Source organism: Corvus brachyrhynchos, unplaced genomic scaffold (assembly GCF_000691975.1).
Source record: "Corvus brachyrhynchos isolate BGI_N302 unplaced genomic scaffold, ASM69197v1 scaffold65, whole genome shotgun sequence".
In the NCBI taxonomy this organism is placed as follows: Eukaryota; Metazoa; Chordata; class Aves; order Passeriformes; family Corvidae; genus Corvus; species Corvus brachyrhynchos.
Window position 1 is genome coordinate 518973 of NW_008238365.1, and position 11256 is coordinate 530228.

Here is an 11256-nt window from a genome sequence, read left to right on the forward strand (position 1 = left end):
GCAGCAGGCAGAGGCTGCTGGGGCTCGTGGCACTGGATCCACCCAGAGCGAGGAAGAGGAGAGGGGAGGAAGAGAAGGAGAGTGTTAGTGCCAGAAACAGAGGAGTGAGGAGCAGCGGGAGCAGGGCGGAGCACCCAGGCTCGCTGGCAGGGCTGGAACACGCTGGGACAAAGGGAGGAAGGGGCTCCATCCCTGCCCCGAGGCTCAAGGAGCTCATGGGGTGCTGCAGGGGGGGGGCAGAGGGGCAGCTCCACAGCCCACGGGTGACACAGGTCACCGACATGCCCTGAAGGAACTTACCTCGGCCACAGGAGGAGGAACCAGGTGTTGCAGAGAGGAAAATGGGCAGAGGGGTCACCTGAGCCACAGAACGGGTCAGGAATGGGGGTACAGGGGCCAGCCCTGTCCAGGCCACAGCTCCCTCCAACACCGAATCTCTGCCTTGGCCGGGGTCTCCTCACACGGCCACTGCAGGCTGTGCTCCAGCCAGCCCCAGGCTCCAGAACCCTCTGCCATCCCCGGCCACACGGCTCCCACCCGGGTCCCACACGTGTCCCCATGCAGACGGGGTGGCTCCAGCCCATGCCAAGCCCAGCACAGAGCCGGGGGAAACCAAACCCATCCTGTTCTGGCAAAGCCTTCAGGTGCCCCCTCACCCTCCCAGCCCTGGGACCCTGCCCCCGTGCCGGTGGGATCCTGGTGGGGTGGATGGGGCACACGGATGTCAGCACAGCTGGGGGTGATGGGCTCCGAGGACAGAGCTGTCATGCAGTGGAGATGAGATGGATGGCTCGAGTGGGTGACAGGGAGAAGAAAGCACTTTCTTACCAGGCAACCCTCAGAAATCGGGGCAAACATCCGAGGAAGGGCAAATCCCGTCAGGCTGTGCAGGAAATGGCAAAGTCCTGGCAGGCATCCTCCTGGGGAAGACACCAGAGGTTATGCACCTCACACCTGGCACGGGGCCCGAGGGGCTGGCACAGACAGGGAGCACAGATCTCAGCTGGGGAAAGGACACTGAGGTGACAACAGTGGGGAGGGGATGAGCCCCTGCCCAGCCTGGAAATGCGGGACAGCAAAATCCCTTCACTCCAGCAAGAGTCACAGCAGCACCAGCCTCTGCTCATCCCTCGTGGCAGGAGCTTCCAGGAGCTTCCAGGTGAGGCCTGAGCCTAACAGAGTCCAGCTGGCACCTGAGAGATGCCAAACACCAGGACACACCCGCCCTCTTCTGTCTTCAAGGAGGAAAATAATCATCCAAGCAGTTAACTCTTTAAAAATAGAATTTTATTGAGTAACAAAGGAAACTGGTTTAAATAAAAACAGGAAGGAGTCTGGCCCCTGGTAACCCCCTCCTCACTGCTCCTCTGCCATCCCCCTGGCACAGGCACTCACAGAGTACAAAGCATGATGCTGGTGAACTCAGGGGGGCTGGGCTGCCCCCCAAAACCTGCTGCCCCTGCCCGAGGTTGAAACTGGTCTGTCTGATCCAAGGAAACCTGACAGCAGCTCGGCACTGTGAGCCTCTGCCCTGGTGCCAACGTGCACAACGCTCCCTGCGCAGGATAGAAAACGTTCTACGTAGAAAAAAGTCCTACAAATTGTGCAAAAATATCCAGCAGCTTTTAATAACACGATTCAAGTATTGCTACAAGGTTTGTGACTCTCCCTTCGCCCCAGGGACACAGAGCTGGCTGCCTGGGTGCTCATGGGTGAGCAGCTGGAATGGCTCCCAGGGCACTGGGGACAGCCCTGGGGACACTCTGCTGTTCAGAGACCCAAACCAAGAGCACACCATGAGCTTATTGGAGACCAGCACCCTCTCGCTGCTTCCTCTGTGAAACTCCACCTGGGAAGGGTGTGACCCTCAGGAATTCACACACTTTTCCGTTGCCTTTTGGTCTCCCGAAGTCCGGGCACAACCCAGGGAAGCTCCAGTTCCCAAACCTGACCCCTGTAGCTGTGATCTGCATCTCAGGAGAGTCACAGAGCACAGAGTGTTTCTTCTTCCCCATTAGAGGAGGGGCCCCCGACTCGTGTCCTTGCTGCAGAACGTGTCTGACCAACTGGCAGGGCCAAAACACAGCCCCCCCCAGCAACCAGCCAGAAACGGGACCAGCAGGGATCACCCAGGACAGCCTCACCTGCCCCAGCTCTGCTGGGAGCCAGAGTCCTCCCAGCTGGACAGCCCAACTGACCAAGGCACAGCAGCTTCTGGAGAGGGGAAGCTGCTCCAGCCTGAGAGACAGAGCAGCCCTTCCAGGTGGGCACAGGGAGCAGGATGTGTTCACGCAGACAACAGGGACACAGTGCCCACCTCCCACCTTGGCCCACCTCATGATTCCCGGCAGGATTCACAGAGATCCCCTGGAGCTCAGGGGCCTGGGGGCTCCCCAGGGATCCCCCTGCTTCCAGCACCAGTCCAAGGGTCCCATGAGCTGTCGGGCTCTTTCAGGCAAACCCCCTGACAGGCCACGTCACAGTGAAACAAATAAACAAAAAGTAATAAATAAATGTAAAAAAAGAAGGCAACACATGGCTCGAGTCCTTGGCAGCTCTGGGTCCCAGGGCTGTCCCTCCTGAGGCCGGGGACGTGACAGGGGAAGGAACTGGCTGGAGCAAGGTGCAGGCACAGCAGGCACTGGGAACATCACAGCACTGCTAGGGAATGCCTCCTACCATGCTGGTGTCAGTTTTGGCTCCAAAGGAAGGGATTTCGCTCTTGGGACTGGACGGGGTCCCGATATCTGGCTGGATAAATCCTCTTCTGTCTATCAAACTGGAAAACAGGAAGGGAAAAGGAGTTCAGGGAACGAAGACTGGAACTGGGAGCACACAGGCCACAGGGAAGGCTCTCCTGGGAGCTGCTGAGCACAGCACAGGCAGGATGCTGGAGCATGGGGCTCCTGCCCAGCAAGAGCCACAGGCCCGTCCCATGAGCCACAGGCCCATCCCATGAGCCGCCCACCTGTCTTACAAGCCACAGGCCAGCCTGAGCCACAGGGAGCTCTGGGCCACCACAGACTCAAAGGGGAACTGGCCAAAGGGCTTCACAACATGAAACCAACATTAAAGAGGAACAAACTGGAATAAAACACTGTTCTCCCCACAGCCTCCCAGCCTGGCTCCCTGAATGCACAGATTGACCAGCTTGGAATGGCAGCACCGCATTTTGGCACCTCTGAACCCAACAAAAAGCCTGGGGACACTTCAGGGAGCAGGGTCAGATATAAAATACAAACCACGCTTTACTCTGCTGCTGTTACACCAAGTTAGCACCACCGAGCTGCTTCACGACTCCAAACTGGATCCTCCTGGGATCCCCACATTCCCAGGACAGGCTGGGAGCTCCAAGGCAGGTGCTGAGCTCCAGCAAGGAGCAGAGCAGGGCCTGACTCTGGCCAACTGCACCACCTTGTGACGAAGCTGCAGCTGTCCTGTGCTCAGGGACACTCGCAGCCAGGGAAGAGCCTTTGGCGGGGGACACCGAGCATCCCTGGAGACCTCAGTGCTGGTGAAGCCCAGGGTCTCTGCCCTGCCTGGTGTGGATCTCCCTTGGCTGTTTGCCACGAGGCTCAAGCCTCAGAGTACAGGAGCAAAAATGCGCCAAGAATCACAGAATCGTGGAATGGTTTGGGGTGAAAGGGACCTCAAAGATCACCTCATTCCAACCCTGGCCACGGGGACCAGAAGTGCCTGTACTGGTATTGACCATCTGCTGCCAAATCCTTTGGTGCTGTTCTTCCCCTCATCCAACTGCAGGGTTTGTCTTATCTCCAAGTTCCGTTAAACAACTACAAGTGCCCCAAACTCATCACGTTCCAACACAGCTCATCTCCTACTCATCCATCTCCAGCCTTTCTCTGCAGAGTGGGAAGCTCTCCTCCTCACCATCAGAGCACATGTGTTTGTGCTGACGTGGACCACGACAGATCTGTCCTTCCCAAGGCCCCCCTCCCACAGCAGGATGCAATTCCCAGTGCCTGGAGGTCTCTTACCTGGGATGGAATGGTCCACACAGCACTGCACAGCAGTTTGTGAGGATGCTTTTATGGCTGTAGGGATTGGCAAACTCCGAGCCCCTCTTGTTTGACCAGGACCCTTTGATCTGAAAGGGATGGACACAGGTTAGGAGGGGAAGGATGCGAGAGCAGGCAGTGACACGGTAATGGATCCTTGCTGCAGGGGTGGGAGGTTGGGAGCCCCCAGGTGCTGCACAGCAACGTGTCACTGCCACCACTGTCACCACACAGCAGCCCCGTCCTCCTCCTCCCCTCGTGCTCTCCGAGGCTGGCAGCCCATCAGAGCAGCTCGTGGTCCCTCCTGGGTCCCTCAGGCTGAACAAACAGCGAGGGGATTCCCAGCCCAGAGGCTCCTCTGTCCCCAGCCCAGCAGCTGCCCGGGCTCTGCTTTTGAAACCGCGTGTGGCAGCCGGGGGGGGCGGGCCCCTGCCACACCTGGCCCGGGCTGCACTGAACCATTACCAGCATTTACCAGCACATTTCCTCCTCTTGTTTTACTTCCTCTCCCCAGCTGCAGCAGAAGGCTGGAGCCATGGGCAACCAGGCCAGAGAGGCAACGGGCCACTGGTGGTCTCAGTGCTGGGGTACAAACTGAGCTTCACTCACACAGCCCTGAGCAGTTCTGCCACACCTCTGGATGTAAGGTGGAGGGGAAAGGGGAAAAGGCAAAAAAGAAAAGGGATGCAAACATGCCTTCTGCAGTGCTGGAAGATCCCAGCAAGGATTACAGGTACTTCTGGCCTGAAGGGTGAATTTTGATTCCAAGGATCAGACAGATCCTGCTTCTCCATACAATCTGCCCCACTCGGGGCACTCATTTGGTCTTTGGAGTCTGTGCACACCCCAGATTTGAAGGTAAATCTCATCAGACGTCTGTGCATCATTTGCTTATTAGAGATGAGGAACTGCCAGACACAAAGGGACTGGCCCAGGGTCCCAGAGGAAACCCGTGGTTACACGGGATGCTGAATTCAGATCACCAAGCTCACACCCAAATACACCTCTGGGCTTTTTAATCTCAGAACTCCTAATTTTAAGCAAGGCCACAAACAGACTGGAAAAAACACACACGTGATGGTTCTAACTCAGCCACCTGGAAGTGCAGCCGTGGGCACAGGCAGTTTGCTCTGCACTGGGCTATCACAGGCAGTGAAACACTGCACTGAGGAAGCCAAGAGTTTTCTGAAAACCTGCTCAGGATGGGCCATGGACAGCCTGGCAGCAGGACAAGCACCCAGGTACTTACATCTTCATTCGTCGTCAGGTTGGAGGCGACTAAATAAGTGTGAAAACCTGAGAGGCCCAGAATAGACCAGACTGAGAAAAAACAAATCACCAGCTCCAGCACAGTGAAAACAAAAGTCAAGGAAGTCTCAAGGAACAAAATCATCCTGCAAGGAGAGGCAGAGGACTGTTTGGTGAGGTTTGGGCAAGCTTCCCGTTCCCCGAGCTGGTCCGCAGGGATCCAGCAAGGCACAGCCTGCTCCAGCTCTTCCCTTTTCACCTCAACTTGCGAACTGGGAAACAACTTTGCCACCCACCCTTAGTCCCAGGTAGCCAGGGGGCTAAATTAATTTGAGGAAAGGACACCAGGGTGACCTGCAAAGAGCTCCTGGCCCCTCTCTGTTAGTGATTAGTGGTGCTGGGCACCCCGAGCAGCTGCTGCCAGCAGAAGGATATCTCGCAGGGGTTGTCTTCAGAGTGGCCAGGAACCCATCCCTCTGAGAGCCTGCAAAGCAAAATACAACAAGGAACGGCATGCCAGCAGGCAGCCCTGCCCCTCCAGCCAGAACTCCACCCCCGTGGGCCGTGTGGATGTGTCTGAGGATGTGCCTGAGGAACATCTGCAGTCTGGAACGCTGCAGAAACGTCAGTGCACAGATACGGCTCTGGGAGCTTTGAGGGTGGTGGGAAAGTCACCTTCCCTGCCAGGGGAAGGGTGGATGCACCACCAGCTCATCTGCTCTGGGCAAGAAAATCCCATCCCCAGCCCCCAAAGTCCCTCTGCAGCGAGATGCGGCTGGATCAGGGGCTCCCTCATGTCTGGGACCCTTTAATCCCTCACCTGGTGTGACCCACCCAGACCCTTGCTGTGCTGTGTCCCACAGGAGCAGTGACCCAGAGCTGTGCTGGGAGCACCACAGCCCCTCCAGGCCGGGGACTTACGCAGGGTGAGGTGGGTGACGACACAGGCGAAGATGAAGGCGGTGAGGAAGGACAGGGACAGGATGAAGGCGTAGAAGTAGCGGTAGTTGCGCTTCCCCACGCAGTTGCCCACCCAGGGGCAGTGGTGATCGAATCTCTCTGGAACGAAGGCTCGTGGTGAGGGGGGCTCCTGCCACCTCGCACCCAACACGGAGCAGACTCTGCTCAGCCTCCCAGAATGAGGAGCTGCAAACCCATCTTCCCCCTCCACCTCGAGTCCAGAGGCACAGAGTTTCCGTGGTGTCTGTACCAGCCTGGGGACAGCCAGGCCACACACATCGAGGAGCCCGCTGCAAACCTCGTGCTTGTGGAACTGCATTTTCCAGGACCCTCCTCCCATAACTGGGGAAAAGAGAGCCATGGAGTCTTGGATGTGCTGCCCCTTGCCCTGAGCCACTGCACTGGTGCTGCTTTGAATTTAAATGCAAAGGAGACAGCCCACCCAGTATCTTCTTTTATAACCCTTCAGAAGAAGCAAAAAGCAATCTGTCCAGGAACACAAGTGACAGGATCAGTGACAGGACCTGAGGGAATGGCTGGAGCTGTGTCAAGAGAGGGTCAGGCTGGATATTGGGAAAAACTTCTTCCCCCAGAGGCTGCTGGGCACTGCCCAGGCTCCCCAGGGAATGGGCACGGCCCCGAGGCTGCCAGAGCTCCAGGAGCGTTTGGACAGCGCTGCCAGGGATGCCCAGGGTGGGATTGTTGGGGTGTCTGGGCAGGGCCAAGAGCTGGATCAATGATCCCTGTGGGCCCCTTCCAGCTCAGGATATCCTATTATTGACCACATTTCCCCTCACACCCAGCCCCGTGCCCCCTCACCGACGCAGTTGTCGCAGACGCTGCAGTGGGAGGTGCGCGGGGGCCGGAACATCTTGCAGGTGTAGCAGTACTTGAGCTTCACCACGTACTTGTTGATCACCACCTCCATGGTGCGGGCCGGGGGACGGTACGTGGAGCTGCCCATGCTGTCTGCAAGGACAAGGAGGGGCACTCACACCCCTGTGTCACCCCTGTGTCACCCCCAGCTGCCTCCTAGCCGGAGCAGGGGCTGGCACATGCTCTCCTGGCTTGAACAGAAGACAAGACAGGATTTGTTGCAGGGTGGGCAGCCAAGAGCTCCAGTCAGCTCCTCGCAGCATTATTTATGGCCTGTCTTTGTTCAGTGGCAACGCTGCTGGGATGCCAAGAGGAAGCAGTAAGTGCCCAGCGCTGTGGGAACGTCAAGTAATTTATAAATAATGAGTGTAAAGCAGCAGCCCAGGAACAGCAGCTCATCTCTGCGTGTCCAGCGGGTCACAACAGCAACACAGGCTGTCAATGCACGTGTGGCTCTGCCTCTGCTGTGACAGGAACCTGGGTGGCCCTGGCAGGAGCATCCCTGCCACTGCCTGTCACCCCACAGCCTCCAGGGATTCCTCCTCCTCCAGGTTTAAACGGAGGATTTTTAGGGACACTGCAAGTTACATCCGTGTGTGCTGGCACTGCATTATTCCCTGGGGACTGGAGACTGTTCCCGTGCACAGCAAAAGCTGGGAACCCACTGTGTCACGTCGGCAGTTTTGGGGGTTATTCCTTTAAGTCACTCCCTAAAAAGTACCTTTCCAACTGTGAGGAATTCTTTGAAAATAGTGATGCAACCGTGAGCATGTTAAGAGGATAAAAAGTGGATTATATTAACAGTAACAGCTGGCACATCAGGCAGCATCTGCAGCCAGATTACTGCTTTAGGCCCTTATAAATAGAAACATGGATCACCACTCTGGGGATATTTAAAAACCATTTTTAAAGTCAGATGTAGAATTACTGCCTTGCATCTGTCTTCCATGGGACAGATTCAAGCTGTCTCCCATCAGCTCCACTAAAGCATTTATTACAACCTGTCACATCAACGAGGTCCACAGCTCCTGGATGCAAACATCTCCTTGGCTGTCCCCAAACCAGCGTGACAGAGCAGTTTTTAGAAGAGGACAAACATTAGCCTACTCTAAAGAACACCCTGCAGCACAGCAGGCTCAATGGCAAATCACAGTATCAAAAAGCATTAATTATCCTTCAACTCTGCTGCCTGGGAAAGTGCTGGGACTGAACAGGAACAAAAAGCACCTGAGCTGCTCTGCAGATCCTCTCTGAGGCACTGCCTGCTGTGCCAGAGGAGCTTGTTGCACCTCTCACCACAACTGGTGAACACTGTCAAGCCTCACAGTCTGATACTCTGGATTCTTCTCCCCCCTGGACAAACCTTAAGGAGCCAAGACCCAAAAAAACGGGGCTCACTGAGCCTGAAAGGTGCACAGACACACACAGAGCCATGCACAGAACCAAACACAGGAGAGGGGTCAGAGCTCTCACCAATTCGCTTTTCCAGGTCTGCAGCCTCACTGGGGGTGGCTCTGGGCAGGATTCCTGGGTCTCTGAAGCTCGTCTGGAGCAGGCAGCTGATGACAAAGAAGAAGAGGACGGCGGCGATGATGGGGATGGCCAGGGTCAGGTGACTGGCAAGGAAGGGGCAGCTGTTGAAAGATAAATGAAATGGAATTGTTATCAATCATAGCACAGGCCCACTGTCAGCTGGAACATCACACCACAAACTGCCATGGAGTAGCGGGCTCAAGCACTGTTGCTTTGCGGAACCTTGTGGGTCAACAACCTTTTTGGAGGCATCAACCTTTGGGGGTTATCAACCTTTTTGGGGGTGTCTTGTTCAGAGCCAGGAGTTGGACTCGATGATCCTTGTGGGTCCCTTCCAGCCCAGGATATTCTGAGTCTATGAACAGCAAGAGCCAGCTCCTAAAACACTGGAGTGGAACTGGGAAGAGGGGGTCTGAGGCACCAAGACACACCCAGGGCCCTGCACACAACCTCTTTGATCTTCTGCAGTCCCAGAACCACATCTCGAAAACCCACCAGCTGCCCCAAAGCCTGGTCACCTCTACAACAGCAGCACCAAGAACACAGGAACAACACCCCGTGCTGTGCAGGGATCAGAATCGCCGTGACCAGGATCCCATTGGGTCCAGCGCATGGACTTGGCTTTGATTCAACAGCTTTGCTGCCTCTGGATGACTCTGTGCCCTTCAGGGCATGCCAGATGTTTGGCTGAGGACACCTCCCAGCACCGGGTGCTGTGACAAAGCCACCAGGCACCTCAGCAGCTGACCTGGGGCTGTTTTTCCATAGACGGGGACCGGTGTGATCACACCCCACACCAGGGCAGCTCCGGTACCCGCAGGTGGCAGCTGAGGACAGCAGAGGACACAGCCCTGCACACACAGAGCCACTGTCCACTCCTGCAGAGGACTGATCAGCACAGGACAGGCTGCCCCAGCCGTGACAGCTGCAGGCAGTGCTCAGGCTCTGCAGCACTCTGAGAGGATTAAGCAACTTTTGTTTCACCTCTCCAGCTCAGCTGTCCAGAACAAAGCAGCCACCGAGCAACAAAACCCCTTCAGTCCAAGCCTGAGCCCCTCAGTCACCAACAGAAAGGTCTGTGAAAGGAGAGATGTGAGCTTGTTGTCACCTCTTTCCTGGGAGAACCTCCAGAGCCCACTCTGCCCCCCCAGGGAACAAGAAATCACATAAATCATAGAATCCCCAAATGGTTTGGGATGGAAAGGACCTTAAAGCCCATCTCATTCCACCCCTGCCATGGGCAGGGACACCTTCCAGTATCCCAGGTTGCTCCAAGCCCCAGTGTCCAACCTGGCCTTGGACACTTCCAGGGATCCAGGGGCAGCCACAGCTGCTCTGGGCACCCTGTGCCAGGTTTTCCCATAGAGACCATGAAGTGCAGACACAGGCAAGATGCATTTGCTGTCAACCAGCAAACTGCAGCCTGTGCAACAGAGGCATCCTGCTAAAATAACAACTTGGAGAGCCCCAGGGCATCTTCAAACTCGAGAGAGTGACTCGGCAAGAAGGGAGGCAGAGCAGATGTCCTGGGTTCTCTGCCTGGCCACACAAAGCCGTTACTGTGCTGAGCTGCCCGTCAGCCCCAGCCCGGGCAGAGAGAGCTGTCAGGGCGTGGATGATGCTGAGAAAGGGGTTTTTCCATCGGGATGCTGTGTCTGCTTCCCACAGCTGCCTGTCCTTTTCAGCTCATCTGACTTCTCAGAACCTCTAATCCGATCAAATACTTTCATCTCCCCACCAGCAGGCTCGGGCAGCTTTACTCCGACACTTGCAGGGATAACGCCGTGATCCAAAGGCAGGCGTGGCCCCCCGCTCCAGGGAAAAGCGGCTCCCATCCCTCCCGGGACAGAAACAGAAGCAGGACATCAGAACCCTCCGAGGTGTCAGGAACCCACAGTGATCCTTCCCCAGCTCCCCAGGGCAGCTCAGGACACAACGGGATGCTCCTGGCTCTCCCCTCTCTCAGGCTGCAGGAGCAGGGAGCTTCCCTGGACCAGCTTTCCAAAGGAAAGGGGCCTGGGGAGATGCCGCTCCCTCCTCCCCAGACTCCGCTGCACAGGGGGGGCCGAGCTCCAGTGCAGACCCTGGACGTGGGACCCCGAGGCGTGTCACCATTTAGAAGAAACACTGTTCCTAGATCCCAGTGGTGGACAAAGCCCACGAGCCTTGGGGGTTTCCCGGCTGCAATTCTGGGCCAATTCTCTTCTTGGGAGCAAGAGGGGAGACTTGGGGGCTGCATTTAGAGGCCGGGGGGGCATCCTGGGGGCATGTTAAACCCCTTCCTGGGGCCAGACAGAGCAAACAAGGTGCAGAACAACCCCTGCCCCTCATAAACACACCTGGGGACAGGTGATGGGGCAGTGACTGCCTGCAAAGGGGGTCTGGGGCCTGTACCGTGGGAAAGGGCTCGGGGGGCAGCGGGGAGAAGGGAGGAACACCGGGAATCCCTCGGGGGGAAGATGTCCCCCAGCCCACCCCCTCCCAGCACGGGAGCCAGCGTGGGTTGCCAGCTAACCCCGGCTCCCCCAAAAGGAGGGGCTTAAGGAGGGGGACAGGCGCTGCTCGGAGCCCCAAGGGGAGGACCCGAGGCACAGACCCCGCACGGCTCTGGGGTCCCGGT

The 11256-nt window shown here is 57.0% G+C and overlaps 1 protein-coding gene across 3 annotated transcripts; it reads right to left on the bottom strand.

The window, feature by feature from the left end:
- Positions 1-5: 5 nt before the first annotated feature.
- Positions 6-8764, bottom strand: ZDHHC18 (zinc finger DHHC-type containing 18). 3 transcript variants are annotated; one of them, XR_001862538.1, is made up of 9 exons: positions 8577-8659; positions 7047-7196; positions 6189-6326; positions 5622-5751; positions 5269-5413; positions 3999-4108; positions 2680-2779; positions 829-920; positions 6-32 (listed from the first exon to the last, which is right to left on the bottom strand). XR_001862538.1 is itself a non-coding variant. In XM_017736264.1 (8 exons), exons 2-8 carry the CDS (start codon positions 7189-7191, stop codon positions 879-881), a joined length of 810 nt encoding a protein of 269 aa, XP_017591753.1. In that variant the 5' UTR covers positions 7192-7196; positions 8577-8764; the 3' UTR covers positions 39-878. The 3 variants fall into 3 exon arrangements, 2 of the variants coding, with proteins under 2 accessions (XP_017591753.1, XP_008633366.2); XM_017736264.1 differs by lacking the exon at positions 6-32 and having other exon boundaries at positions 39-920; positions 8577-8764; XM_008635144.2 differs by lacking the exon at positions 6-32 and having other exon boundaries at positions 39-920; positions 5269-5371; positions 5703-5751; positions 8577-8763.
- Between the last annotated feature and the right edge of the window lie 2492 nt (positions 8765-11256).